This window comes from Felis catus, chromosome A1, assembly GCF_018350175.1.
Source record: "Felis catus isolate Fca126 chromosome A1, F.catus_Fca126_mat1.0, whole genome shotgun sequence".
Classification (NCBI taxonomy): Eukaryota; Metazoa; Chordata; class Mammalia; order Carnivora; family Felidae; genus Felis; species Felis catus.
Window position 1 is genome coordinate 221,623,011 of NC_058368.1, and position 27,143 is coordinate 221,650,153.

Sequence of the window (27,143 nt, forward strand, 5' to 3'; positions counted from 1 at the left end):
CCCCAAATCCAGGCACCACGCCAATGACCTCTCAAACTTCTCCAGAACTACTTATTAATATGTTGTGACACTCTCAAATGATATAATGTAATCTGGGTGAGCTGAAGTTGTAAAATAATGACAATCTAGAAGACGAGTTAGGATACCCCTCATATGTAACCACACATGGAATATTCAAGGGGAAAAAGAAAATGAAAGAGAGCATCGGGTGAATAGCATATTTTTTTTTTCTTTAACAGGATATAAAATATATCCTAGCACATCAGATTTTGTTACTCCCAAGAATTGCAAATAGTCTTTGTTCTTCTTTGCCCTGCCTTGGCATACCTCTGGGGAGGTGCGGGCCTTTTTGAAATGCATTTCTACTTCCTTACATAGAAGGTGAAATATTTCCAGATGATAAATAGCTTTGGGTCTGTAATCCAGGCAGGGGAGTCCTCAACTCACTTTGGGCTGTTAAAGGGAATTTCCAACCTTGTAAAGTGGTATTCCTCTTGCTCAAATGCCAGCAATCATTTGAGGAAGAACAAATGAGTCCCTTCAGGGAGTAGGATGGCATAGAATGTCAAATATTCTTGAACCTTAAGTGGCATCAGAGAGAAATTTTGCATTATAACTTATTCAGGCAGAACTATAGATCATCTTTGGGTCTAGTCTTCTTTTGTCAATAAGCAATGCCTTAAACATAATCCAATGGCTTTGTAGCCAATGCAATGGCCTCTGTGACGGTTCTGAGAACAGAATAAGCATGAATTGGAAAGTGAGCAACTATAAAAAATGACATACGAATATTTTATAAGTATACCAAGAAGCATATCGAAAAAGTAGGTTTTTTTGGTTTCTTGGTGCAAAATGAAATTATTTCAACCAAAGAAACTTGCATAAAATTTTCTCCTACTAGTTTTGACTGGTTTCTCCGAGGGATCCTGTATGTAAATAAGACAGTTATAATATTATTTCAGATCACATGCACCAACTGTTGAACCATAATATTAAAGCATTCCACAGGTTTTGTAATCATTTGAAAACTGAAAAGGAGTACCACAACCTATATGCCATTACTACACCAAAATTTACTGATGCACACCCTGTCCAAGGAGCGTTTCCCTCACATTGAGTGTGTTTATGGAGATGACTGGAAGGAGATGCCATAACTCAAGGATCTCTACATTAAGTAGGGCATACTTTTATGCTGCTACATTTGCTCATATATATTTTGAGACTAAAGAACTATTCTAAGACAGAATAGTAAACACTTAAAGACATGTCAGGAAGTTTCGTTTTCCAGCAGACAAATTCAGACTGGAGGCTGGTTCCCTGAAAAAAGATGATTATAAGTAAATATTAACATGCATGATCCAGGGCACCTGGGTGGCTCAGTTGATTAAGCGTCTGACTTCGACTCATGTCATGAACTCGCGGTTTGTGGGTTCGAGCCCCGCGTGGGGCTCTGTGCTGACAGCTCAGAGCCTGAATCTTCCTTCAGATTCTGTGTCTCCCTCTCTCTCTGTTCTTCCCCGTTCTCTCTGTCTCTCAAAAATAAACATTAAAAAAATTTTAAATGCATGATCCTTCTAAAGTTAACAGAAATTAAAGACACAAAATCCAAGTGCAGTGTTTGAAAGTTGCTTTGATCTATGCTCAAAATATAAAGAAAGAGCCAAGAAAGATATTTGAAGAGACAAGTGGGGAAAATGGAATATGGGCTGGTTGTAAGGTGGTGATAGGTATTTTAAGTAATTTTCTTAAATGAGATTTTGACATTATGATTACATAGGAAAGGGCCTTAGTTTCATGAAGTTGGTGTTTCAGTATCATGTAGGTAATTGTTTTGATGTTCACAATTTTAAAAAGTATATATATATATATATATATATATATATATATCAGATACAGGAAATGTTAGTAATTATTTAGTCTAGATAGTGAGAATATAGGCCTTCCTTGTATCATTCTTTTAATTTTTCTGTTGGTTTGAAGTTCTTTTTAAAACAGTTTTGGTAAAGGAAGATGATAGAGTGCCCACACATTTTCATTCCTCTCCTGAGACCGTCAGTAATCTACAATATAGGAACAAAAGTATTAATGCATAATCTTGATGAGAATGATGTGGAGGGCAGGTTTTAAAACATTATGTGAGGTACCATAGTACCTTATGGGCGCATGGTTAATAATTTGCAAGAACATACACCAAATCCAGTATTCGCTGAACACAAATTTTGGTTCTCAGGCAGAAACGAAATCAAAAGTTTTTTTCTTTTTTTCCAAAAATCAAAATCAAAAGTTTCTCCTTCCAACATAACTCCTATGCTCCCCGGGCCTAGTAACCACCCCCTGTCCTGGCAAATAGCAAATGAAAAGAAAATCACTGCTGGACACAGTAATAGAAAAAACATTTTCTATTTTATGTGTATTTTCAACCCAGAGAAAAAGGAGACTAAATCCCTTATTTTGTGCAGCAGTTCCTAAAATATAATCAAAGAGATGCTAGTAAACATTTAACTTTAAATTAGCTTTCTCAAACTTTTAGTCACTGGAATCCAGATTTGCTGATGCTCCGAAGCTCGTTAAAGCCTTTCTCGGCATCATATTTTCATGCTCCATCTGAGATGACTTGGAAAACGTCAGAAAACACCACCACCACTTCCACAAAACAACTGCTCGGACAGTGCGGATTTCTACATCTAGTGTTTATAGAACTCTGTTTCCGGGAGAAATTTTAAATGTCAATACTAAAAAATAATCTTATTGAAATAGGATGCTTTAGTCAGTAAATACAGTCAGCACCTACTCGGAAACAGCTTTGAAAAAAATAATTGGAGGGGCGCCTGGGGAGCTCAGTCAGTTACGTGTCTGACCCTTGCTTTCAGCTCAGGTCGGGATCTCCCGGTCTGTGAGATCGAGCCCCAGGTCAGGATCTGTACTGACAGTGCAGATCCTGCTTGGGAATCTCTCTCTCCTCTAACCCCCTGTCGGTGCTCTCTCTCGAAGTAAATAAATAAACATTTAAAAACATAATTGGAATAAGAAACCTTTCTTGCTGCCATTTTTAAATTGCTGTAAATGAAAATAATTTCATCCTTGTGGAATCATTAGCTTTCTGTATGTGTGTGGCTTAAAGCCCCGTGTAAAACAACATCATGTGCTTTGTCATAGTGAATTAACACAGCCCAAAGATGAGGCAAGTCACGAAAATCTTTCTTCTGAAACCCTCCCTCCTTCTTTATGCAAATGACACTAAGAAGTAGCTTCACAGTATAAGCTAAGCCTGCATTTCATTCCTGAAAGATTTAAGAAACAAATTCCCAGGGCGCCTGGGTGGCTCAGTCGGTTGAGCGTCCCACTTCGGCTCAGGTCATGATCTCGCGGTCCGTGAGTTCGAGCCCCGCGTCGGGCTCTGTGCTGACAGCTCAGAGCCTGGAGCCTGCTTCAGATTCTGTGTCTCCCTCTTTTTCCACCCCTCCGCCACTCACACTCTGTCTCTCTCTCCTTCAAAACTAAATAAAAAAAAAAAAAGAAAAAAAAGAAAAAAGAAACAAATTCCATCTACAGAGATCAGCATCTGGAATCACTGAAGTTTCACATTTTTTGATTCATAAAAATTATGTTTTTGGTCTTGATAATTACCTCTAAAGGAGCTAAACAGAAGAACACACATACACACACATACATTCATCTTACTATTTATGAAAAAAATAGGCAATGCTCATTAAATCATTCAACTTCCTTGAATGAATAATGTGCACGTCAAAAATTATTCTGTAGAGGGGTACCAGCCTGGCTCAGTTGGTACAGTATGTGACTCTCAGTCTTGGGGTCCTGAGTTTGAGCCCCACATTGGAGATAGAGTTTACTTAAAAAAATTTTTTTGAAGAATTTCAAGTGATACTGAAAAATAGTCATGGTATTTTGTTATTGAAAGTGTTAAAAAAAAAAGAAAGTGTTGATTTTTTTATATCATGTCATATGTGTATATAGTCAGAGAATAATAAATATAAAAGTACATATAGATATATTTCTATATGTATACTTTTTCAGTTATATGTATTTTTATTTATAGCAATTTATATACACTGAATATAACAAAGTGTACAGATGATAAAATAAGCTATCTATCTACAATACCCACATCAGGCAGTCACTTATTTAATATTAGAAATGATGCTGGAAAAACACCTATACTTTAAGCTAGTTACTCATGTGCCATTTCAATCACCACTGAATAACTAATTTTAAATATTGCCCATCAGGGGTCATCTTTGTGGCTCAGTTGGGTAAGTGTCCCACTCTCGGTTTTGGCTCAGGTCATGATCTCCTGGTTCCTGAGTTCAAACCCAGCGTCGGGCTCCTTGCTGACAGTACATAGCCTACTTGGGATTCTCTGTCTCAACCTCTCTCTCTGCCCCTCCCTCACTTGCGCTCTCTGTCTCTCTCTCTCTAAATAAATAAATTAACTTAAAAAAATAAAGACAAAAAAAGTTAAAAAATATATTGCCTGTCAGTGCAAGATATCTCAGGCGGTCCCCTATGAGGTATTGTCATGTAATGAACTGCTATAAAAATTCTGATCCTCTCAAGAGTTTTACATTAATCAACTTCATTCCCAGTTCAAAGTTTTAATGTATATTCACATATTTCTTCTGAAGTTTTAACCCCTACAAAATTCAGCTTTAAATTAGAAGGGAAAAGTAGAAGAGTGAGGAAGAACAGCAACTGAATTTAATTTCGATCTTGGATAGAGCCGCAAACACATTTGCTTTTCTATTCTTGTGTCTGTTAGAAAAGAAAACAGTTCTGATTTTAGCTAAATGTGGATTTTTTTTTTTTTGTAACTCTTCTTGGATCCCATTGTAAAAACCTTCTTAGAATGTTCACTCGCTTCCCACAATATTACCACATATTCTTTGGAGCCATTGGCAAAATGGATGTAGTTTATAGAGTCTTTGCTTTTGCATTGAGCTTTTGCCCGGCTCATATCTTTAGATACATTTAAAAGAGAAAGCAATACCCACTGTGTTGAATATCTTTCATAGTATGGGTGAAATATGTAATTTGAAATTCCCAAGTTCAAAGTACATTTATCTACAGCTTGATTTTACACTTGAAATTTCCTCTGCTTCATAAGAGTTTGTAAAAAATTAGGAGGAAAAAATCTTCCTCCTGTCATTTATCACAGTTTTCCTTAGACTTGAGTAAAATATACAGGAACTTGAAAAAACTAAAATCATGTGCTCTCTTTCTATTTTCCATTACTTCAATTGTAACACTTGTCCATGTATCAATCCTTTGCATATGTTATTATACAAGTATATTTTCAGAGAAAAATTTGAAATAAATACAAATTCACAGAATGAATGCATTAAGTTTAATAACATTAAATTGGAAATATGATGCTGTTTTATTGAACTTAAAACCAGAATGTTGAGTTTAAGAGCAAAGATATAGCCACTGTTATCTTTATTTTGTGTATGTTTTGATTTTACTAATACTAATACACAGATCTTATTTGCAAAAGGATATTTATATGATTTAAGGTATTTCAAACCTTTTTTTGTGGGGTTTGAAACATTAAAAAAAAACAGAACTCATTCTTCCCCAAATTTTGCAAGAATGGTTGGCTTGTAGGCAAATTTTGAGGCACAGTCCAAATGACTGTGAACACTAAAAGAATGTTTTTCCTTTGGTTGATCCATTGACTGAAATGACCTTTTATTTATTTTTTTTAAATTTTATTTTATTTTAGAGAAAGAGAGAGAGAGAGCACAAGTGGGGAGCAGGGCAGAGGAAGAGAGACTCTAAAGCAGGCTCCATGCTCAACACTGAGCCCGATGATAGGCTTGATCCCAAAACCCTGGGATCATGACCTGGGCTGAAATCAAGAGTCAGATGCTCAACCCACCAAGCCTCCCAGGTGCTCCCGGAATGAGCTCTTAAATCTAAAAATGTGGACTCTGAAATCAGATGGCCTTATACAAATGATTAGGCATAGGCTAAAGCATTTTAGATCACCATCTGAATAAAAAAATGATATTTATAAGAATATACATGCCGTATAACTTAAATAGTGAGTATATTACTTATAAATATATATATGTATGCATATTCTTAGAGAAGTATAAATAATGTAATACATTGTATGTATACATTATTGGATAATTTATAGATCTCCAAGTCTATGTTCCTCTTCTATCAACTCTTGGACTCCAGTTTGAAAAACATTGACTTAAAGTGTTGCAATGAAAATGTATCGTCTTTTTAGTCCTCCCCTGTTATTTATGTGTATCTTGTTACATACTACAATAGAGTGAATTGTACATGTGTTGAAGAAATTATCAGCGGTTCAAAACTTTTCTACATTACAAGATTTCAAATATATAGAAGGAATTAGAGCAAGCTATTTGTCTGCAAATCTGAAAAGATAATCAGTGATCCTAACCAACATTTAGCTGAGTAATACTGAATAACTCATTGAAAATCAGTCTGTTAAAATGAGATACTCTACTACACATAACTGTAACCATCTGGTGTGCCAAAACTCTCCTCTGCTTTCAAATAAGAAGGCACAATGATGATCAAATACAGTTGATCCTTGAAAAACACGGATTTGAACTTTATGGAGGTTAAACCTCACATGTTATTTTTTTCACGAATACATAAACTTATAGTATAGATAAATACAGTATAATGTTGTAAATGTATTTTCTCTTTCTTGTGTTTTCTTAATAATGTTTTCTTTTCTCTACCTCACTTTATTGTAAGAATACAGTATATAATACATAAACGTAGAAAATATGTGTTAATACACTTATTTTTGTTGTTGGTAAGGCTCTGGTCTACAGTAGACTATTAGTAGTTAAGTGTTGTGGGTGTTAAAAGTCATACACATATGTTCAACTGCTACAGGGGTCGGCCACTCTAACCCCTGCATAATTAAAGGGTCAACTGTGGATTAAAAGGTAAATGATGGAATCTCTGGGATATATACATGTATATATAAATATTTACCATGCATTTTTCTAATTTTTTGTGTGTATTTAAAATGTTTATAATCAAAGAGTTGGAAGGAAGGAAGGAAGGAAGGAAGGAAGGAAGGAAGGAAGGAAGGAAGGAAGGAAGGAAAAGAGGGAAGGAAGGAAAGGAGGGAGGGAGGGAGGGAGGGAGGAAAGAAAGAAGGAGATGAAAATGAAAAAAGAACCATAAGATATTTCTTTAACTTTTCTGATGAAAAGTTATGCCGCAAGTATTTTGAACACAGGGCCATCCCTTTAATGGTGTTTTCTGTCTCTGTCTCTGTCTCTCTTTCTCCCCCCAAAAGCTCCATTCTGACTTAGATAAAGGAGAGGGCACTGTTAAATACACCCTCTCAGGAGACGGCGCGGGCACTGTTTTTACCATTGATGAAACTACAGGGGACATTCATGCAATAAGGAGCCTGGATAGAGAAGAGAAACCTTTCTACACACTTCGTGCTCAGGCTGTGGACATAGAAACCAGGAAGCCCCTGGAGCCTGAATCGGAATTCATCATCAAAGTACAGGACATTAATGATAATGAGCCAAAGTTCTTGGATGGACCTTACGTTGCTAGTGTCCCAGAAATGTCTCCTGTGGGTGAGTAGGCAAATCGAAATTTTGTCAGATGCTATGAGGCCTTTTCAACATTTATTTTTTTGCAGTTTGGTGTAAACGTCTTATTTGTAAGCCAGAAGATTATTCCTCCACTGTAAAGGATGCAATTATTTTCATTTTTCCCATTTTTTTTCTGGCTCCATCTAAATATATAAATAGATTCATAAACATGTAGGATATATAGCATTTACCCTATTTTCCAGTCTTTGCATTCACCTGAGCTCAAAGAATTCCTTGTAATTAAGTACAAAACTCACTTTGTACTAAAATTCATTATCATTGCAATTCCAGATGCCTACACAGGTACCTACCGTACCTACCAAATAGCAGATAGTAATTCATGGTTCACAGTAAATCATCCAAAGCATGTGTTCTATATTTGTCTGGAGTGGTCCAGAAAGGACCGTGCTATAGATGGAGATTCCAGAAGGATGATATTGTTTCGTTTTGACTACAAGTAACCCATAGTAGTTACATCATCAAACCGGGAAGCAAGTATTATCATGAACTCATCAGAATAAATTTACAATTCAGCTACCGTGTATATAAATTCATGGTATTAATTTATAGAATATAAATTCACATTTCAATATCAAGCTAAATTCAGAAGTTCTAAGATAATGTATTTTTGAGGTCAATGAATTAAGGATTATGGTTTTAATGACGATTTTAAATAACTTTTATTCCTCAGTCACCACTGCCAATCCCTTATTCTATTTCAAAGTAACTTCTCCTGTCTAGCACATTAGTAAGATAAAGCTACCCACTGCTCCCAGGTTACAACTTGAAACTCTTGTGGGGAGCCATTGCTAAGTTTCCTGTCTGACATTCCTCAGAAGGCTTCTGCTGGCCCTACAACCATCCCATTTTAAATATTAGTGACAACCACAGGGCTGCAAATCTGTTATTCAGTTTTTGCTACATTTTTGAGCTGTTGCTTTTATATTGTGCTGATTGCTAGAGATTTAGAAGTACACTCGAGAAGAAGTAGATTTTATTAGAAAGTGTCCCTGAAAATTGGGATATTACTGGGAGAGAAAAAAAAAACGAAGGTACTATTTTGAGCAAAAGTAAGGTTTTTAAGAAGACAATGTTTTTTTTTGTTTGTTTTTGGTTTTTTTGTTCCTAAGTGGTTTAACCCAGGGCTTACTTCGTGTGAATTTGACATATTTATAAGAATTTATGACTCTCAGTCACTATTATAGAAACAACATCCCTTTTTAAAAAAAATTTTTAATGTTTATTTTTTGATGGAGGGAGGGGCAGAGAGAGAAAGGGAGACGTAGAAATCGAAAGCAGGCAGCACAGAGCCCTACATGTGGCTCGAACCCACAAACTGTGAGATCATGACCTGAGCCAAAGTTGCTGTTGGGCCACCCAGGGGCCCCTATAGAAACAACATCCTTAAAGCAAACATACACATCCCTCTACATTATTAGAAAATTCTGTCTTATTAGACAGATAATTAGTTCTTTTGTTGTGCCAATTTGGATAAAGGGAAGGACTGCAGAGTCTGAAATTTATATAAAGAAGTTCATACCTGGAACCTGAAGAGAGAAATAAATCTGGAAAATCAGGGTAGGTAAGTGAAAAAACAAAGTGGTCCCAGCTTTTCCAGTATTGGGGTGAGACACAATTTGCTGTACTGCCTTGAGGTATCAGAAAGATCTAGGGAAGAATGGGTTTTTAAAAATGGTTTGCCGTATGACATTACTGAAGTTTCTCATTGTTTATTCAAGAAATTCCAGTAAATTCTTAAACTGAATTTCAACACACCCTCCCTGTTTTCATTTTTTTTTAAACAATAATAAAGGAGTATTTCTTTTGAAGGTGACACCACACTGAATGCTATGGGTTCACCCAGGTATTATTGGACTACATTTACATAATATGCTGTTTTCAAAGATTTGCTAAGAAGTTTAAACAACACTTATGAATTAAATATTAGAAATTAAGTATCTACCACATACTGCTTTTGCCATTCCCCACAATCCTGTCTATACACATAACGAAACAACATAAGAGACCCAGTTGGGCTTGTGGCATTTGCTGTTTCTGCTGTTACATGACCAACCCAAAGCTAAGGAGAAATTTCCGCGCATCCATCCAGCTGTCACATCTATGTTCCTAGATCTCTGGAGCTCATTCCGCAAGCACACCTTCTTGCCACATGGAAATGTTCACTGTTGTAAATCACTTGTGATAACTCTTCGTTCTATTTTCTTTAACCGCCTCCCTTCTGGCAAATTCCTGCTTCTGCGTCATTTTCCTTGGGATATCAAAATTATTTTCGTTCAACACCAAATGGAGTTCACCATGATTTGTTAGACAGAATAACTATTGTCACAGCAAATCTTGCTGTCAGTTTTACAAATCTGTGTTTGAATATTCTCTAGGAAATAATTGTCCTTTCCCGATAACAGGCAATGTTGTTATTACAGTGTTGGAGAAGAATCAACCAATTTAAAAATAGATACAGTAAAATAGCTTATTTTGTAATACAAATGATCAAGAAATATTGGCACATCAAAACAATTTATTATACAAATGTCATTAGCAATCATAGATTGTGCATCAGAAAATATGATGAACAATTAAACATGGAGTGAAAATGAACTCAAGTGAAAATTACAAAGACTGTAACTATGCAAAGGGGAGTGGTGGTGAGCGAGGTGAGCAGAGATTTCAGAGCAAAATTAATATTTAAGACTTATCAGACTAGAGAATATATTTGGTTCCTGAAAGTTGAAGAAAATTCTAGTGAATATATTAATTGCTTAAGAGAAAGGTCACTTTGTTACCAACTTGTGCTCCATCCAGTATGCCACGGAAGTAATATTCACAGATAAAGTGCTTTTACTCTGACCCAAGGAAATTACTTAATGATCCAGATATTCCCCAACTCAGACTTTCTCCTTGGAGACAGATTTGGATGTTACGAATGTGGTCTTAATTCTTTAAGATCACTAGAGTAACAATGAATTACAGTAACGTTCTTCTGTAATACCAGTGGTCATGCATGGGTATGGTATGCAGTTTAAGTAACTTTTCCTAGAGAGCTGACAGGTGTAACATCTTTAAACCCTTATTCATACTTGTATCATCATCCTCTGCCTGAGCTAAGCCAAGCCATCTTGAGGCAGCTGATTGAGTTATTCATAACATGGTCTCTATGACACGTTTGATAAATGCCAATTGTGAATCATAATTTATGCAGTACGATCAGCCATTTCCTGAGCAGTAGTCAGCGGCTAGGTGATCCAACTCAAGATTTGTATTCCCTGTTTTAGTATGTAACGATTACAGGAATTTTCTGCAGTATTGTTTACTATTCGATCTTCATTTTTATATAAAAAATTAACTCCAATATCAGAAAGTAAGTATGACTCTCGGACTCTTCAGAAACAAAGTTGATTGCAATCAGTTATACCCTTTGCTGGATTCTAAAATGTCTTTGGGACTTACATTTAGCTTTCAATCTTGGATGAGCCGGTTAAGACTTTGGGATGATTGTTTTATTCATTTTATTTTATTTTATTTTATTTTTTATTTTATTTTATTTTTTATTTTATACCTGAGAATAGGGGACCCTGCTTAAAACAAAATCTAAGGAATAGTATTTCTTATTCAGTGACTTAAAAAAAAAGTAGTATAAGTATAACCAAAACAAGGTACATCTAAAGAGAATTACACTGCTGGCTTAATTTAAAAATTAACATAAACTCTTTTTTTTTTTCCTATGAACTTTATTTTGTTTTACGTGAAGTTTGGAGATATGTGCTATGGTGGAATTTTTGGTGGAGGTTTTTGAAGGCTTTTAAACAGAATATTTTGTACATGGCCATACTTAAACAGTCCAACACCGAGAAGGAAATAGTGAAAAAGGGGCCTATCCCTAATATTAATTTATTATACCATTATTATAATTTAGAAACATATAAATCTCCATAGTTTCTTTTATCAAGAAATGATAAAGCAAATATATTTTTTTACCGTATGAGTCATCCATGGCCACAGAGAACAGTCCTAAGTAGGAGTAAACTATCATTAGTCTCTGTGCCCAATAAGCAGAATTTTTGTCAGAAAGTTGGAGACAGAATGTTAGCTATTTTCTATGAATAAAGACATTCCCCATGTATAACCAAAATGTGATTATTAAAATCAGGAAATTAACATTAATGCATTATTGCAATGTGATCTTTAGGCCCCATTCAAGCTTCCTAAGTTGTTTCAATATCTTACATAACAAAGCTTTCTCTTTTTTTTTAAGTTTATTTGTTTTGAGAGCGAAAGAGAGAGGGAAAGCAGGAGAGAGTGTGTCTAAGTGGGGGAGGGGCAGAGAGAATGAGGGAGAAAGAGAATCCCGAGCAAGTTTCATACTGCCAGAGTGGAGCCGGACATGTGGCTCAAACTCACAAACCATGAGATCATGACCTGCCTGAGCAGAAATCAAGTGTCAGAAACTTTACCAACTGAGACACCCAGGTTCCCCAAAATAACAAAACTTTCAAGATGAAAATCCCATATTGTATTCCAATGCCATATTTCTTTAGTTTCCTTCAGTCTGGAGCAATTCCTTACTCTTTCTTGATTTAGGGACATGTTTGAGGATTTCTGGCCAGTTATTATTTAGAATGTCCTTCATATGGGGTTTGCCTAATGTTTCCTCATGTACAAATTCAGGATATGCTTCTTTGTTAGGTACATCACAGACATGATGCTGTATTCTTGTTGCATCCCTTCAGATAGAACAGGGTTTTGATTTGTCTCATTACTAATAATGTTAATTTTTATTATTTGATTAATGTTGTGTATTAGCTATGTCTTGCTGCATAAACATTAGCCGGAAACGTATCAGTATGAAACAACAAACACTTATTATCTCACAGAAGCATGGATATCCAGACGTGACTTGGGTGGGTACCTTCGGCTCAAGGTCTCCCTTGAGGTTGTAACCAAGCTTTTGGCTGGGGCCACGGATGGATCTAATGACTTAATTGGGAGGAGGTAGGAATTTGCTTCCAAACTTACTCATGTGGCGATTGGTGGACTTCAGGCTCTTGCTAGGTAGACCTTTCTCCAGGGCTACCCCACAACACAGCAACTGGCTGGCCTCAGGAAGAGCTATCTGAGAGAGCTAGAGAGAAGGACATCTCTGATCAAAGCCACGGTCTATATTTATAACTAATATTTAAAGTGATATGCTATCATTTCTGCCATATTCCAATTGTTAGAAGTAAGTCCAATGCACATTCCGGAAATGGGATTACCCAAGAGAATGAATACAAAGAAACTGGGATCATTGAAGGCCCTCTTACAGAATGCCTACCACAGTTTACCCTCTGGACCCCACTGATTCATGTTGCTGTATTATGCAGTATATACTCAGCCCTTTTTAGGACCCCAAAATCTTTTCCCTCCATTGCATGAGCTCAAAGTCCAGAAACTCATCATAGAATCAAGTGCAAGCATAAATGAGGTTCCTTACATTCATTTCTCCTTGATCTGAAGACTTGTGATGCTAGAGAAACCAGTTATTTAGCCCCATCCCCACACCTAACACACAATGGTGAGATAAGCATGAAAATATTTCTGTAGACATTTCTGTTTCAAAAAAAAAGAAAATGGGGTGCCTGGGAGGCTCAGTCGGTTAAGCATCCAACTCTGGATTTCAGTTCAGGTCATGATTTCATGGTCTTGAGATAGACCCCCTTCAGGCTGAGTGTGGACCCTGCTGGGATTCTCCCCCCCCCCCCCCCGCCCCTTCCCTGTGCTCTCTCTTTCTCTCAAAATAAATAAATATTTTTTTTAAAAGAAGGAAAATGAACAAAATAAAGGTGTTACTCGCCCATCGAATTCCTGAAGTCTAGCTGGTAAATAGTAAAAGCTCTTTGATTAGGTTCAAGGCCCGACAATATCTGTCCATGGTTCTCACTTATACCACCTCAGCTCTTGGCTCTACCTTCTGAGCTGGCCTTCCTTTCTCGTGAAATGTAGCCAGATTTGCAAATACGCAGCTCTCTTGGCTGGCTTCCTGCCAATAGAATTCAAAGGGTTCAAAGGCTTAATCTTATTGTACAGTCTCTGACTCTTTTTCTTCAGTTCACACTTTTGATGTATCTACATGCAGAACTCTATTTTGTCAGTAGTATGGGTATCCCATGAATCTTTTGGGGGCTCACTGAACTAGACAAAAAGTCTCTTCAAGAAAAATTCTCTCTACCTTGGACCCTACTGAGGTGCCTGAGTGACAAAGTCTTTACGTGAATTAGAATCCTTATTGTTAGCTAGAAAGGATCTTTGAGTCATACTTACCCATTAATCTCTAAGGAGGGGAGATCTGACTAGACAGCAAGCCAACGGGCCATCCTTGATCTATCTAAGATCTTAACAAAAAGTTTTACAGTCACTCCATGGCTTTCCTATGTGCCCTGGATTTGATTTTTGCTTAGAGACCATTTCTTAATTTTAGCATCATTTGCCATCTGAGAAGACTAGTAACCTTCAAAACCAGCAAGACCTGGATCCCTTTTGTTTAAAAGTCACTGGGTCCATTTCTGTTGTTACATAAATGCAGGGAACAGTTTTGCTGCAAAAGTTTTCTGTCTTAGCTGCTATGCAGTGACCCTCTAGTTTCCCATATAATATTCTCATTTTCCTGCAAGCCTCACATGCAGCACCTCCCAAGTCCAACGTTCAATAGAGGGTGTGTTTGAGGCATTTTATACCAACCTCCTCCTCAAAGCCCACTGCCTAACTGTAAACAATTACCCCATTTTAAGTGTTTGTTATAACACATCCCACTACCATGTACAAAATTGCTATTATCTACTACTGTATAACAAATTACCCCTGGATTTAGAGGTTTGAGACTGAAAGTATGTATTATCTCTTGGTTTATCTGGGTCATGAATTTGGGTTCAGCTTAGCTGGATGTCTCTGCATCAAAGTGTCTTGTGGATTTAGGGTCAAAGTGGCGGCAAGGAATATGGTTTTTCTGAAGATTCACTTGAATGGGGGATGTACTTCCAAGCCCAGTCACGTGGCTGTTGTCTTAGAATTGGTATCCTGTCTCTTCTGCTATATTTTATTTTATATTTTTTAGGATCTGCTTGATAAAAGCCCATTTTACTCTCCAGGGAAAGGAATTAGCCAGAGGTGTGAATGTTGGAGGCAGGCATAACTGAGGTCCATCTTAGAGGGTATCTACGTTAGACGATGATTCTACTGTAATGTCACTCTTTATCTTTTTGTAATTATTACATATTTTGTTGAGAGATATTTTGAAACAAGAAAGATAACCTTGTCCTCATCACACTTTCAAATGATCCATCTATTAGTTTATGTCAGTGTGGTCTCGAGGTCTTTCTTACTGTATTAAATTCGTTCCGACGTATTAGCACCATTATTGATTTTAATATTGCAATGTTAAAATATAATGCACTGAAATGTAAAGTAAAAGCGAAGACACTTTAAGCTGATATTTGTGTCTTTTCAACATTACCTCTTAATTATTTGAATATTCCCTTCCTTTCTGGCCCAAAAATATATGTGGGACTTGTCTTCAATTTTCCTTCCTCAGCTCTGGGAAGAGTGACTTCTCCAAGAAGCTTTCCCCCCATGCTCATAGAGAGTAATTTTTAGAAGCCCAAATCTCGTTGTCATGTGTGTTCTTTGCTATTAGAAAAATCATTGCTCCCAGGCCCTCTCAGTGGGTACAGCTAAAGAATATATCTATATGCATATATGTACAAAATACTTATTTCTGTATCATTCTAAATATATTGAGAACCTTGATTTTATACCAATACTTCTTATTCTAATCTAACACCATGATTTATTTCATTTTTTTAACCCTCTAATAACTTACAGCTCTCTTTTGCAAGAGTGAGAAATCTGGCTGTTGTTATCCTTAATACATGTATTTTGTTCTTTGATCAAGCCCCCTGTAGGCCACCAATCTTTCACTGCCACTCAGCCCCCCAACACCTTGCAGATTCTCCAGTGACTCCACTTTGACTCTGAAAATCTGCACTGGCTGTTTCCACTACCTTCTCTACCCCACCATGGAGGATTTGTGCATCTCACCAGGACTTTGAATTCCCATACCAGGCCATATTTCCCACATATAACATGCCTTCTTCATGCCAGCGGATCTCTGTGTGGACACCTTTCTCACTCTGCTCGAGTTTCAATACCTTGTTCAGGTCTATTGTAGCTTTTGTCCAATTCTTCCACCCCGATATCCCTGCCAGTACAAAAATCTCTCTGCTCACCCTAGCTAGGCCTTAAGACTGAATTATTCTAGAAGATAAGCAAAGAGCAAGGGCTCCCTTTGATTCTTAAAGGAACTTAACATGTTTCTAGAAGTGATTATCTCTGGGTTGTATTTCCCATACGCATTAAACTGTGTTTAAATGAAGGGTCATTCATTTGATTTTAATTTCCTTCATAATTTACTCAGCTGAGTCCAAATTTTGCTATAAGAGGCCAAATATGACCTAGGAAGTAGTTGATAAGCCATGTTTGCGAAAATACTGTTTTTTAAATTCCTTTTCCACATTGGAAAAATTTTCTATTCTTATATTCAATAAAATATATGTGTATATATATTTTTGGGGGGGTAGCTCAGTCATTAAGCATCTCATGGGTTCAGGTCATGATCTAATGCGGTTTGTGGGTTCGAGACTCACTTTGGGCTCCGTGCTGATAGCTCAGAGCCTCGAGCCTCCTTCGAATTCTGTGTCTCCCGCTATCTCTGCCACTCCCAAGCACATGCTCTGTCTCTCTCTGTCTCTCAAAAATAAAGAAATGTTTAAAAAAAAAGAAATATGTGTATATATATATATATATTAAAATAAATATATATTTATTTATATATATTTCTGTATATATATATTAGAAGGCATGTCATATATATATGCATATCTACATATATATATATGCATATATGTATATATGCATATATATATATGCATATCTACAGAGAGACAGAGGACAAAACTCTGTTGTAACACATTCTATTGCAAACATGTGGGTTTTAAATTTAAGAGTACAAATTCCTGCTCCACTCTTTCCATGGTTGTGAGTGCTTGCTCAGGTTGTTTGTCCTCATTGTGCTTTGGTGTCATTACCTGCAAATGAGGAATAAAAAGACCTAATTCCCAGAGTTACTGCAAGTAGTAAAAGAGAGAACTTACATGTAACATTCGCTACAACGCCTGGATAAACACAATCAATATACAGGGACGGATCCTGTTAATAACTTGATGATCATTCTCAGGAAACGAGCAGGAGAATGTGTAACGTGTAGCAGTCCTAGCTAATTATCCCTCCCCCTTTTTTTTCAGGTAGTGCCCCCCTCTGACACATGCGCTCAGTATTTACTATCATTTTTGCTACAAGCTATATACCAAGTCTGTTTAAAAGCCTAATAGTTTTTCTATCCCGATTTACATTTTCTTAAGTGTAGAGTAGTCTTTTGTCTTAATCTGTGGAGACAAGATGTTGATTTGTAAGAAACACCAATTATCATATTACACTTGTGCTTTCCAATCTGCCGAGCTGCTGTAACACATTTGATGAAATTGAGCAAGGCCTGGCGATCCCTCTGGTGTCAGCAGCGAAGTGTCCACAGGGCACAGCATGGCAGAACTATTTTCAGGGCCATAGGATGTTACGACTGTGTGTTCAGGGAGCATTTTATTCCTCCGTTTGATTCCTATGTTTTTATTAGCGGTACAATTGCAAAGGTAATGCTATTGACAGTTTTTGTGTGGCCTTGAGAGAAGTGTATGAATTGTTTTAGTAGCAGCCCAGTGACTCCCTAAACATAAACCATGCTGCATTGATAGTTGCTGTAGCAGCCACTGATCAGCAATAAATGTTAAAAATTAACAAGAAGTTCCTTTTTTTCCTAACCACCAAATGACTCTAAGCATTAAATATATGTTAGCAGGAGTTGCTTCTTGGCCACTGAGTGGTTCAAAACATTAAACATATTTTTAAAGTATTACTCTTTCCCCAGCCTCCAAGTGGTTGTAAACATTAAATATGTTTTATAAAAACTGCTTTGCCAGCTACTGGCAGGATAGCTATGAACATCATTTTTCTTTAAAGTTGCCTTCCAGCTGCAGGACTGTTTTTTTTGTTTCTTTCTTTTCTTATTTGCTCTATTCTATTTATTTTTTTCTACACAAAAGCAGGCAAGAGGGAACCTTGGCCCAATTGTCTCTTGCTTTATGAGAAGTGATCACGGGAGCACGGTGACACCTATATAAAACCATGCCGGCATTAGGAGTTCTCGGAGGTTCAATGGCTTGGACTGGGTATTCCACATAGGTATCAGCTACATTTTCCAAACGAATTTTTGTGTCTGCTTTCCATTGTGCAAAGCATTGAGGTCTGAAGATGGGTATAAACTCAGCGTAGCATTAAGGAAAATAAATTCAAGCAACCAGACATGGATGGATTCTGCGCATTGATCAAGGTGAAAATATTCCATCAAGAGAACAGGCTCAAAGACAGGCAAAATGGCAGGACCAGGAAGTTAATGAGATCTTTAACCCAAACATGATGAAGGACTTGAAATCTATGTCTGCAAATAACTCAATGTGACAACTGCAAGCAATTCACACAGTGAAGCTCATGTCACTCTATGAAAGTCTATGCAGGAATTAGCCAGGAAATTGGTTTATTTTAACCACATTCGCAATGAAAATCAAGTGTGGCACCTGAGTCAATTAGAAACATGAATCCGCTCTGCCGATCACCAGCACAGTAATTCATCATCAAGCCAGATAATTACCCAGGAAAGGTCTTATTTCTACAGGATCCAAGTGTTTACCAAGTCATATAAAATTGTATTTTGCCAAATGTTCTATTCTAGGTATGTGTGCAACAGATTTAAATATTTAGGGATTACCCATTATGTACCAGGCACTTTTAGGTACAGGGGTTAGAACAATGAGGAAAACAGACAAAACTCCTGCCCTCAGAAAGTTTCCGACGATCCAGTGAAAGGGCAGCAAACTGTTCTGTGGGCTAGTCTGGCACATCAGCTGTTTTAGTGGAATGCAGTCACACTTCATTTACATATTGTCGGTGCCATTTCACACCACAGTGACAGTGCTGGCAAAAAACCATATGACCTGCAAAGACTAAAATATTTACTTTCTGGTTCCTTACAACAAGTTTGTTGAGCCATGAAATAGTGGATGGTGTATCAGAGGGAGTTAAGGTTAAAATTTTAAATAAATGTATGAGAAAGAAGAGTGTTTGCCTTAGAACATGCCTCCTCAAGGGACGCCTGGGTGGGTCAGTCAGTTGAGCACCCGACTGCTTCGGCTTAGGTCATGATCTCGAGGTCTGTGAGTTCGAGCCCCGCGTCGGGCTCTGTGCTGACAGCTCAGAGCCTGGAGCCTGCTTCGGATTCCGTGTTTCCCTCTCTCTCTCTCTGTCCCTCCCCCGCTCATGCTCTGTCTCTCTCCTGTCAAAAATAAGTAAAACATTAAAAAAAAAAGAAAATGCCTTCTCAAAAAGAAATAAAAATTAACGAAAGAAAGAAGAAAGAAAGAAGAAAGAAAGAAAGAAAGAAAGAAAGAAAGAAAGAAAGAAAGAAAGAAAGAAATGGCAGGACCATAGGTAAAATGAAGAGTAGAAGCAAGTCCCATTTAGTTTTTGCTAAAAGAAATGGTTTGACTTGATTCTAGTCACTTAGGCATTGTCTCCAAATATTAAAGGTTCACAGTATAGTATTTTTTATTTCCCAGCAGAAGTAATTCTTCTCTCCATTATGTAACCATATATATGTATATTTTTTTAATTAAAAGAAAAATTTTAAAATGAAACTAAGAAGGTCGAAGAGAATAACCTCTAGATTGGGTTGAACCATTCCTTCCTTATATGATTTCTCAGGTCTTGTTAAGTTCTTTCCCTCACTGAAATTTACTGGAAGCAAATGTAAACACAACATCCAGTATTAATGGCTGTTACCCAATAAGTGTTACAGGAGACTTTCTCAGAAAGTAGGGTCCCAGTGAGTTCATCAAGGTTGTCACTATTTTCAGTCCTGACCAAGAAACTGAAACTTGTAGAAAAAAAAAAATTCGTGGCTACAATTTTACAAATAATTAGCAAAAATGAATATGAAAATATGGTACAATTTGTTTAATTGGCAACAGTACTAGAAGAAGAAACATGTCAATTGAATTGTCGTCTGTGTTAATTTTGCCTCTGAGAAAAACATTGTAATGGGATAATTTCATGAAATGCTTTGATGGCAAGAAAGTGCCAAAATATGATTAGCTACTGCACAATTCAAATTAGACAAGAAAGCAATTGGTGGCAGCCTGAATATGGAGAGGTTTTGTTTCATGCCTTTTTCTTCTCTTTTTCCATGTGTTTAATCAAGGACATTTTGTTTGACAGTGAAATGATTTATACTGAAAACATTGTTATCACAAGAATTTAGTAGAAACTTCACTATAAAAGGAGAAAACACACTTCCATTTTCTCAAATCTCTTAAAAAATATAATTGCCATCTGAAAGAATGTGTCATCTTCATAGAAGTAATACTTTTTATAACTGGTATTAAGTCCCTATTTAACTAAAGGCCGAATGAGAAGCAACTCACCCATACGATTATGTTTATATTTCTACTGTCAAATATATTCAGTTAGTATTTAAACTGGGTTATCTTTCATTATTTTTTATTTCTACCCAGTTATTCAGAATGGATATTCTAGAATTTTAAAAGGTCGTTTAAATTTTGCTACCTATATTCCATATCCCTGGTTCTTTTAAAAAATAATCTGGTATATACCTAAACTAATAAAGGGGATTATGCATTCATTTTCTAGCAGATCTTAGCTTTGTACCAAAGGTTGCTTAAATACAATGTATAGAGATTCTCTTTTGTATTTTTTAAAATGGGATTTATGTGTCACCTGAACCATAACAGATCCTTATGGCATATCACCAAGAACACTGTCTTCCTATGTTAATTCCTCATAACAGAAGCAGGTTTAGAGATTTTAAATGTGGGACAGCTATTAAACAGTTTTGAATGTTTTCTTATGATAATAAGATTCTTTTATTTGTTAAATAGCAGGAGAAAGGACTTTTCAAGATTATTTTTTCCGTGCATACATTTACTTCTCAAGAGGATGGCTTATGGAAAGTATCTTAAAAAGGACTAGTACAAGTGAAAAAAAGGAAGTTGAAAGAGTGTTCACTGAACACTGGAAAGAAATAATTGTCTTAATTGCAGAAAGGCAGAATATTATAGTGAAAACAAAATAGGCTTTGGAGTACCAAAGGTCTGGATTCAAGCTTTGCTAAAGTATGGGGGAATATTTATTTTTTTTATTTTTTTTTAATTTTTTTTCAACGTTTATTTATTTTTTGGGGGACAGAGAGAGACAGAGCATGAACGGGCGAGGGGCAGAGAGAGAGGGAGACACAGAATCGGAAACAGGCTCCAGGCTCTGAGCCATCAGCCCAGAGCCTGACGCGGGGCTCGAACTCACAGACCGCGAGATCGTGACCTGGCTGAAGTCGGACGCTTGACCGACTGCGCCACCCAGGCGCCCCTATATGGGGGAATATTTAGATAAGTGTTTCCTTTTGGTAAAGCTCAGATGGGGAGCACTGTTTTTATAAGGATGGAAAGAGATACTATTTGTAAACAAAAAAACAACCAAACAAAACCAAAAAACCAAACCTGAGAAGGGTTTCAATAAATACTAGTCACTGACTCCTTGTTTCCTTCAGCAGCTTTTTCTATGGGGTTTTCGATTTGGAGCAGATAAGAGCCTTTGATTACTTTTCTCTCTTCATCTTTGTAATTATTCTTAGCGAATCACATAAGGATGTTTCCAAAAAACATCTCCTTTCAGTATTTATATATTTTAAAAACCACTCATCCAAAAATATATGAATAGTGACGCAAGACATAGGAAATAACATATAATTTGTATAAAATATCAGGAAATACTGTGCATAAATATGTCTACTGGATGTTAAAAGCAATGTCTTTTGGTTCAAATTCATGAAAATAGACTGAACAAACACATTTATTTCTTCTTTGTTCCAAAACACCGCTGAAATAACAGAATGCAATGCTTAAAAATATAACTATAGGAAGCATAGAAATGTTCTACTAAAAGACCAAAGAGGAAGGAATTTTTGAAGAATAAAGGTTATGTCAGAGGGACTTCTGGTTTGGGCCACAATAGAATTGTTGGTCTTAGGCTTGGATTTTCACCATAAACATGATAAAACTGAACAACATATACGACGCAACAGTTTTTATGTATGTGACAAAAAATATAAACTTGTCAACCTTGAGAGAAGGGAAAGCCATGAAATAAGCCTACATTTAGCTGAATTCTGATTGGGGCACTTTTGCTACTATGACACTACGTGGAGTCTAAGAATAATAAGCCAAGACATAGAGATTACAGCCTGGAGTTGCTCAAGTGACTGCAATTTGAGACCTGCTGAAGTGGTTGGAATTAGTGTAGGGAAGTAAGGAGAAGCTCAAAGAAACACTGCAAAAGCCAGAGTGAGGTTTTAGCCTGGGTTTTCACCAAGGGCTGATCTGTGCCGAAACAGAATCAGTGTCTGGGGGGCTGCAGGACCGAGATACCAAAGGTAACACAAGGCAGGGAGAAGTTGAAGTTACTGACTAGTCACAGGGAAGATTTCATTGAACATCTCAGACACTTACACGAGACACCAGAAAGGCTATGCATTTTTAGGAGCACAATCATGTGTCCTTCAATAAAGGCTGTGCCCTATGTGTTTTAAAAAAATATTTTAATGTTTATTTATTTTTAAGAGGTGGGGGCAGAGAGAGAGAGGGAGACACAGAATCTGAAAGCAGTCAGCACAAACACCAAATCTGAGTTGTCAGCACAGAGCCTGACACGGGGCTGGAACTCCGGCACTACAAGATCATGACTTGAGCCGAAGTTGGGTGCTTAACCAGCTGAGCCACCCAGATGCCCCTACCCTAAGCCTAAGAACAAAAATGAAAGAGACTTTTCTTCAAAAAGAGTTAAACTAGGACTGACAAATTCAAAAATATTTGCCAGTAGTTTAACTGCCCTCAACGGATTAAGTCTTTTTGTAAGAAGATAATATACAGATTTTCTACAGTGGTTTATTTAAAACTTTCAGCATGAAATAAAAACAAATATAATTTATTCAAAGAAGCAGAAAAATGTGATCAATAATCCAAGAAAAAAGTCAATAATATTAGACATCATGATGACTCAGATGTTAAAATGAATAGATAGATATCTATTATAAATATATTTTGAGACCGATGGAAAAGATGGTCATGATGATAGAATAGCAAATAGTAAATTATGAAAATAGACATTCTGGAAATAACAAGTGCAATAATATATGAATTAATAATAATATGAATAATAATATGAATTAATAATTCATAGGCAGGGCTTAATATCAAATTGCAGCTACTAGGAAAACTACAAATAACATTGAATTCAGAGTCTGTGAAATTACACACTCTGAAATAAAAGGGAAAAATTGTTGAGATAAATAAGAAACTAACATGGATAATATCAAACCATTAAACATATGTATACTTGGAGTCCATGAAAGATGAGAGATAGAATGGGGACGAAGCAATATATTTGAATAAATAATTACCAATGCTTACAATTTTTGACTAAAAATTTCAATGTAAACATCCAAGAGCCTCAAACAGCAATATACACAAAAAGGCTAAAATAAACTAAAAAATAATCAAAAATATCCATTTAGCCTATGGTAAAACTGGAAAGGAAAGAAAAAGGAGTAACAGCAACTGGAAATAAATAAATAAATAAATAAATAAATAAATAAATAAATAAATAAATAAATAAATGCATGCCTCAAACAGACAGTAAACAAATAATCACATGGTAGACTTAAACACATTCACATTGGTGATTAAATATAAATGTAGTAAATGCTTGGATCAGTTTACTAAGGCAACTGTAGCCATGTACCACAATATCAGTAGCTTAAAAAACAAAGTTATTGTCTCACATTTCTCAAGGGTAGAAGTCTAAAATCAAGGTTTCGGTTTCTTTGGCAGACCGAGGCACAATCTGTTCTAGACTTCTCTCCTTCCTTGGCTTATAGATGGCTAACTTCATGCTCACATGTTAGCCGCTTAACTGATTGAACCACCCAGGTGCCCCCAAAGTTTTCCTTTTTATAAGTACACCCATCATATTAGATAGGGATCCTAATGACCTCATTTTAACTCAATTACCTCTGTAAAGATCTTTCCTCCAAATAAGGCCATATCCTAAAGTAATGAGGGTTAGAATCCCTACATATTCTTTTAGGAGTAAATAATTCAATGCATAACACACTAAAATTAAGAGGCAGTAATCTGCAGGCTATATAAGAAAGATTAAACTACGTGCTGTCTACTATGAAGGCACTTTAGATATAGAGATAAAAATAGGTTAAAAAATGAAATGAAGAAAGATATACTATGAAAACCATAAGCATAATAAAGCTGATGTGGCTTTTTAACACCAGACAAAATATTCAAAACAAGATGAATTATCAGAATTAAAATGAGATATACGAAGTGCAAATTCCTCATGAATGTATATACACCTAGTTACAGAGCTTCAAAATGCATGGAGTAAAAACTGACAGAACTAAATGGAGACATAGGAAAACATTTACTTATAATCAGAGATTTTAACCCTAAAATTTCAATAATATATACAAATGGAAGGTTTCACTACTATCATTCAATGAAGTCTATTTTCATTTATAGAACATTGAACACAAACCTGTGATGACATTTTAATCAAATTTACATGGAATATTTATGAAGGACTATGTATTCTAGTCCCTAAAACTGTATAAATCTTCTGAGATGAAGCAATGATGTCTACATTGTTTGGGATATTGGTTAAATGAATGCATACATCTGTGAAAAGTCAAGAAAATGAACACTTAAGTTTGATGCATTTTACTGTATCTAAATTCTAATAAATAACAAGTACATAGGTAGGTAGGTAGACAGACAGATAAGTGAATAAAAAAATAAGAAAGTCAATCAATCAACCAATCAGTAAATATTATATAAAAATACTATGTAAAAAAGTTAATCCCTGTAAAGGTGAGTAACCCATATCCTTTACTGGCAAAAATGAAGACTTTATGCAAATGTTACTTTTTGTTTAGACCCCCAAATAACCCCCAAATCAGAAGTAGAAGTAATGGAATTTTGTTCATACTGTAAGAGTTGGTCAGGAAATTTATTACAGATGATCTTGCCTCCTATTCATGGGAAATGTTTGTCTGAAGTCTTTGCTTTTAGAAGAAAGCACTCAGTTTGGCGATCTAAATTATGAGTTGCAAAATAGGTGCTTCCAAGCATTAGAGATCAGTAAGAACACGATGCTGAACATGGTGGCAAGTATGAAGGATGGAGATGCCCCCACTTTAAGAAGACTTGTATACCGAGCACTGAAAGGAAAGCTCACACCTATAAACGTAGTTGTTTCTCTGTAATTATTTTAAGTGCTTTCTAAATTTTTTTAGCAGTAAAATACTTATCATCATCTAATATTGTTCAATACTCAGTCTTTGTGGGTTTATTTGGCTTTATATTGGTTCTGTTGGCTCTAGCTTATTATGCCTTGTATCGTATTCTATGAGAATATTGTAAGATTGGATTGAAATTATCATTACAAAGCATTTGAAGTTGAAATTGCTTCTACCTGGTCACTGCACGAGTGGCTCTACCTTACGCAGTGTTCAAGTCTTTAGATTGGCTGGGTCACACAAACTCAGGCTGTGAGATCCAGGATGGGACTGGTTGACATCTGGGTCATTTTACTCTGAGAGTGTAGGCTTTGGTGATATTAATCTCTTGGGAGACAACTCTTCTAGACTTCTAACATACGTTAGATTTGGGCTTGTGTTTCTTTCTCATTCACTGTGAGATTTTCAAATAAATATTTATATTTGTAGAAATTTGCTGCTGGAAACATAATATCCATATCTGTTTGGATTCCTCTTTTCTCTCCTAATTTGGCCCCATAATTTACTAAAATCATATAAACTCTCAAGGTTTTTAAAAAGTGTTTTAAAATGTATTGTGACAAGTAATTTTGGTTATTTTCATGGGAGTTATAGTCCAAATAACATTCCTGCATTCCTGGAGAGTGAAATCTTTGCTTATTTGTATATGCAGTCCATTTTATATTTTGGACCATTTGTCATTTTTCTGATTAATTTTATTTTAGAACTCATTTTTGAAACCTCTATTTTATGTGAAAAGAGATTGGTGTTTCATTAAGACAACACTATCTCCACTAATTTCCACCCGAATGACCATAGGCAAGTGAGTTCATATTGGCAAGCAACTGTTTTCTCATTGTAAAATGGACATACATAACCGGGCTCTGTATGGATTAAAGAAATTAATGTGTAAACATCTAACGTAATACCTGAAAATAATAAAAACAGAATAATTAACTCCTCAGCCATCCTATCTGCCACTAAAGTTCTTGGATATGAATATCACAAGGAAACACATTACATAACCACCTACCCAATAACGTGGATTGCATTGTCTTCTGGGACAAGTACTTCTTCCAAACAAATCAGACCACGTCACTCATATAACTTCCTTCTGTATTTTATAAATTCCTGATATTATCCTGTTTGCATTGAATACAAGGTAAACTCTTTGCTCACAATCATAACCAAATAGTACCTAGAGAATAAAAGCTTCTAAGACAGGCCAAGAGTCAATTCAATTAATAGTTTATCTCTCCCTCTTTCAGAAATGCATCCTTTCTTACTCCAGTAGTAAAATCTCTTGTTTTACGACAATAAAGCAAATGCTCTGACAGTTATAAGCAGCATACAGAGTTCCAGAATGTAGTCTCACATCTGAATTTTAGCTTATGAACATTATCATTATTATATTTTGCAGATCATTTAATTTACTAATAAAGTTACATTAACTCGGTACTGCGAAGCCATGTATTTTCCCACCCGGTGTGGTAAAGCAGAATGGACTGGCAATTAGTGGTCCTCATTTCTGAATGATGATTCAACATTAATTTAGATATACAACACAACACACACACACTACTCAGGGGAGGGAAGATGGGGAAACAAAGGACACATGTTCAGACACACAGAAGAAATAGGTAACATCTACTTTTGACTTCAAGAACAGGAGGGAGAGGAGTCTCAATAATCTAAGCAAATATTCTAAGTGTTCTTGATTAGCTAACCTGTGTAGTTAAGTAGGTATTTTGTTGCCAATCAATATGCCAGAATCAAAATTACAGCAATAAAAGTAATTATTATCATCAGGTTATAAAAAATAATATTTGTGTGCTCAACAGCATTATCTACATATTCTGGTTAAAGAATATGCTGCTGAAAGAAGGAAAGGGGTTGAGCTTATTTTCACATCTTAGAAATATATATATTTTTTAATCTATGTCGAC

General features: G+C 36.0%; 1 protein-coding gene across 4 annotated transcripts in view; it reads left to right on the forward strand.

Annotated features, from left to right (window-relative positions):
• The window catches only part of CDH12 (cadherin 12), a 1,052,064-nt gene that overhangs the window by 848,322 nt on the left and 176,599 nt on the right, over window positions 1-27,143 (forward strand). For all 4 annotated transcript variants that reach the window (XM_019812450.3, XM_019812457.3, XM_006928094.4 and 1 more), the window contains one exon: window positions 7,316-7,610. In XM_019812450.3, coding sequence (XP_019668009.1) covers window positions 7,316-7,610 — 295 coding nt within the window. The remainder of the gene's footprint in view (window positions 1-7,315; window positions 7,611-27,143) is intronic.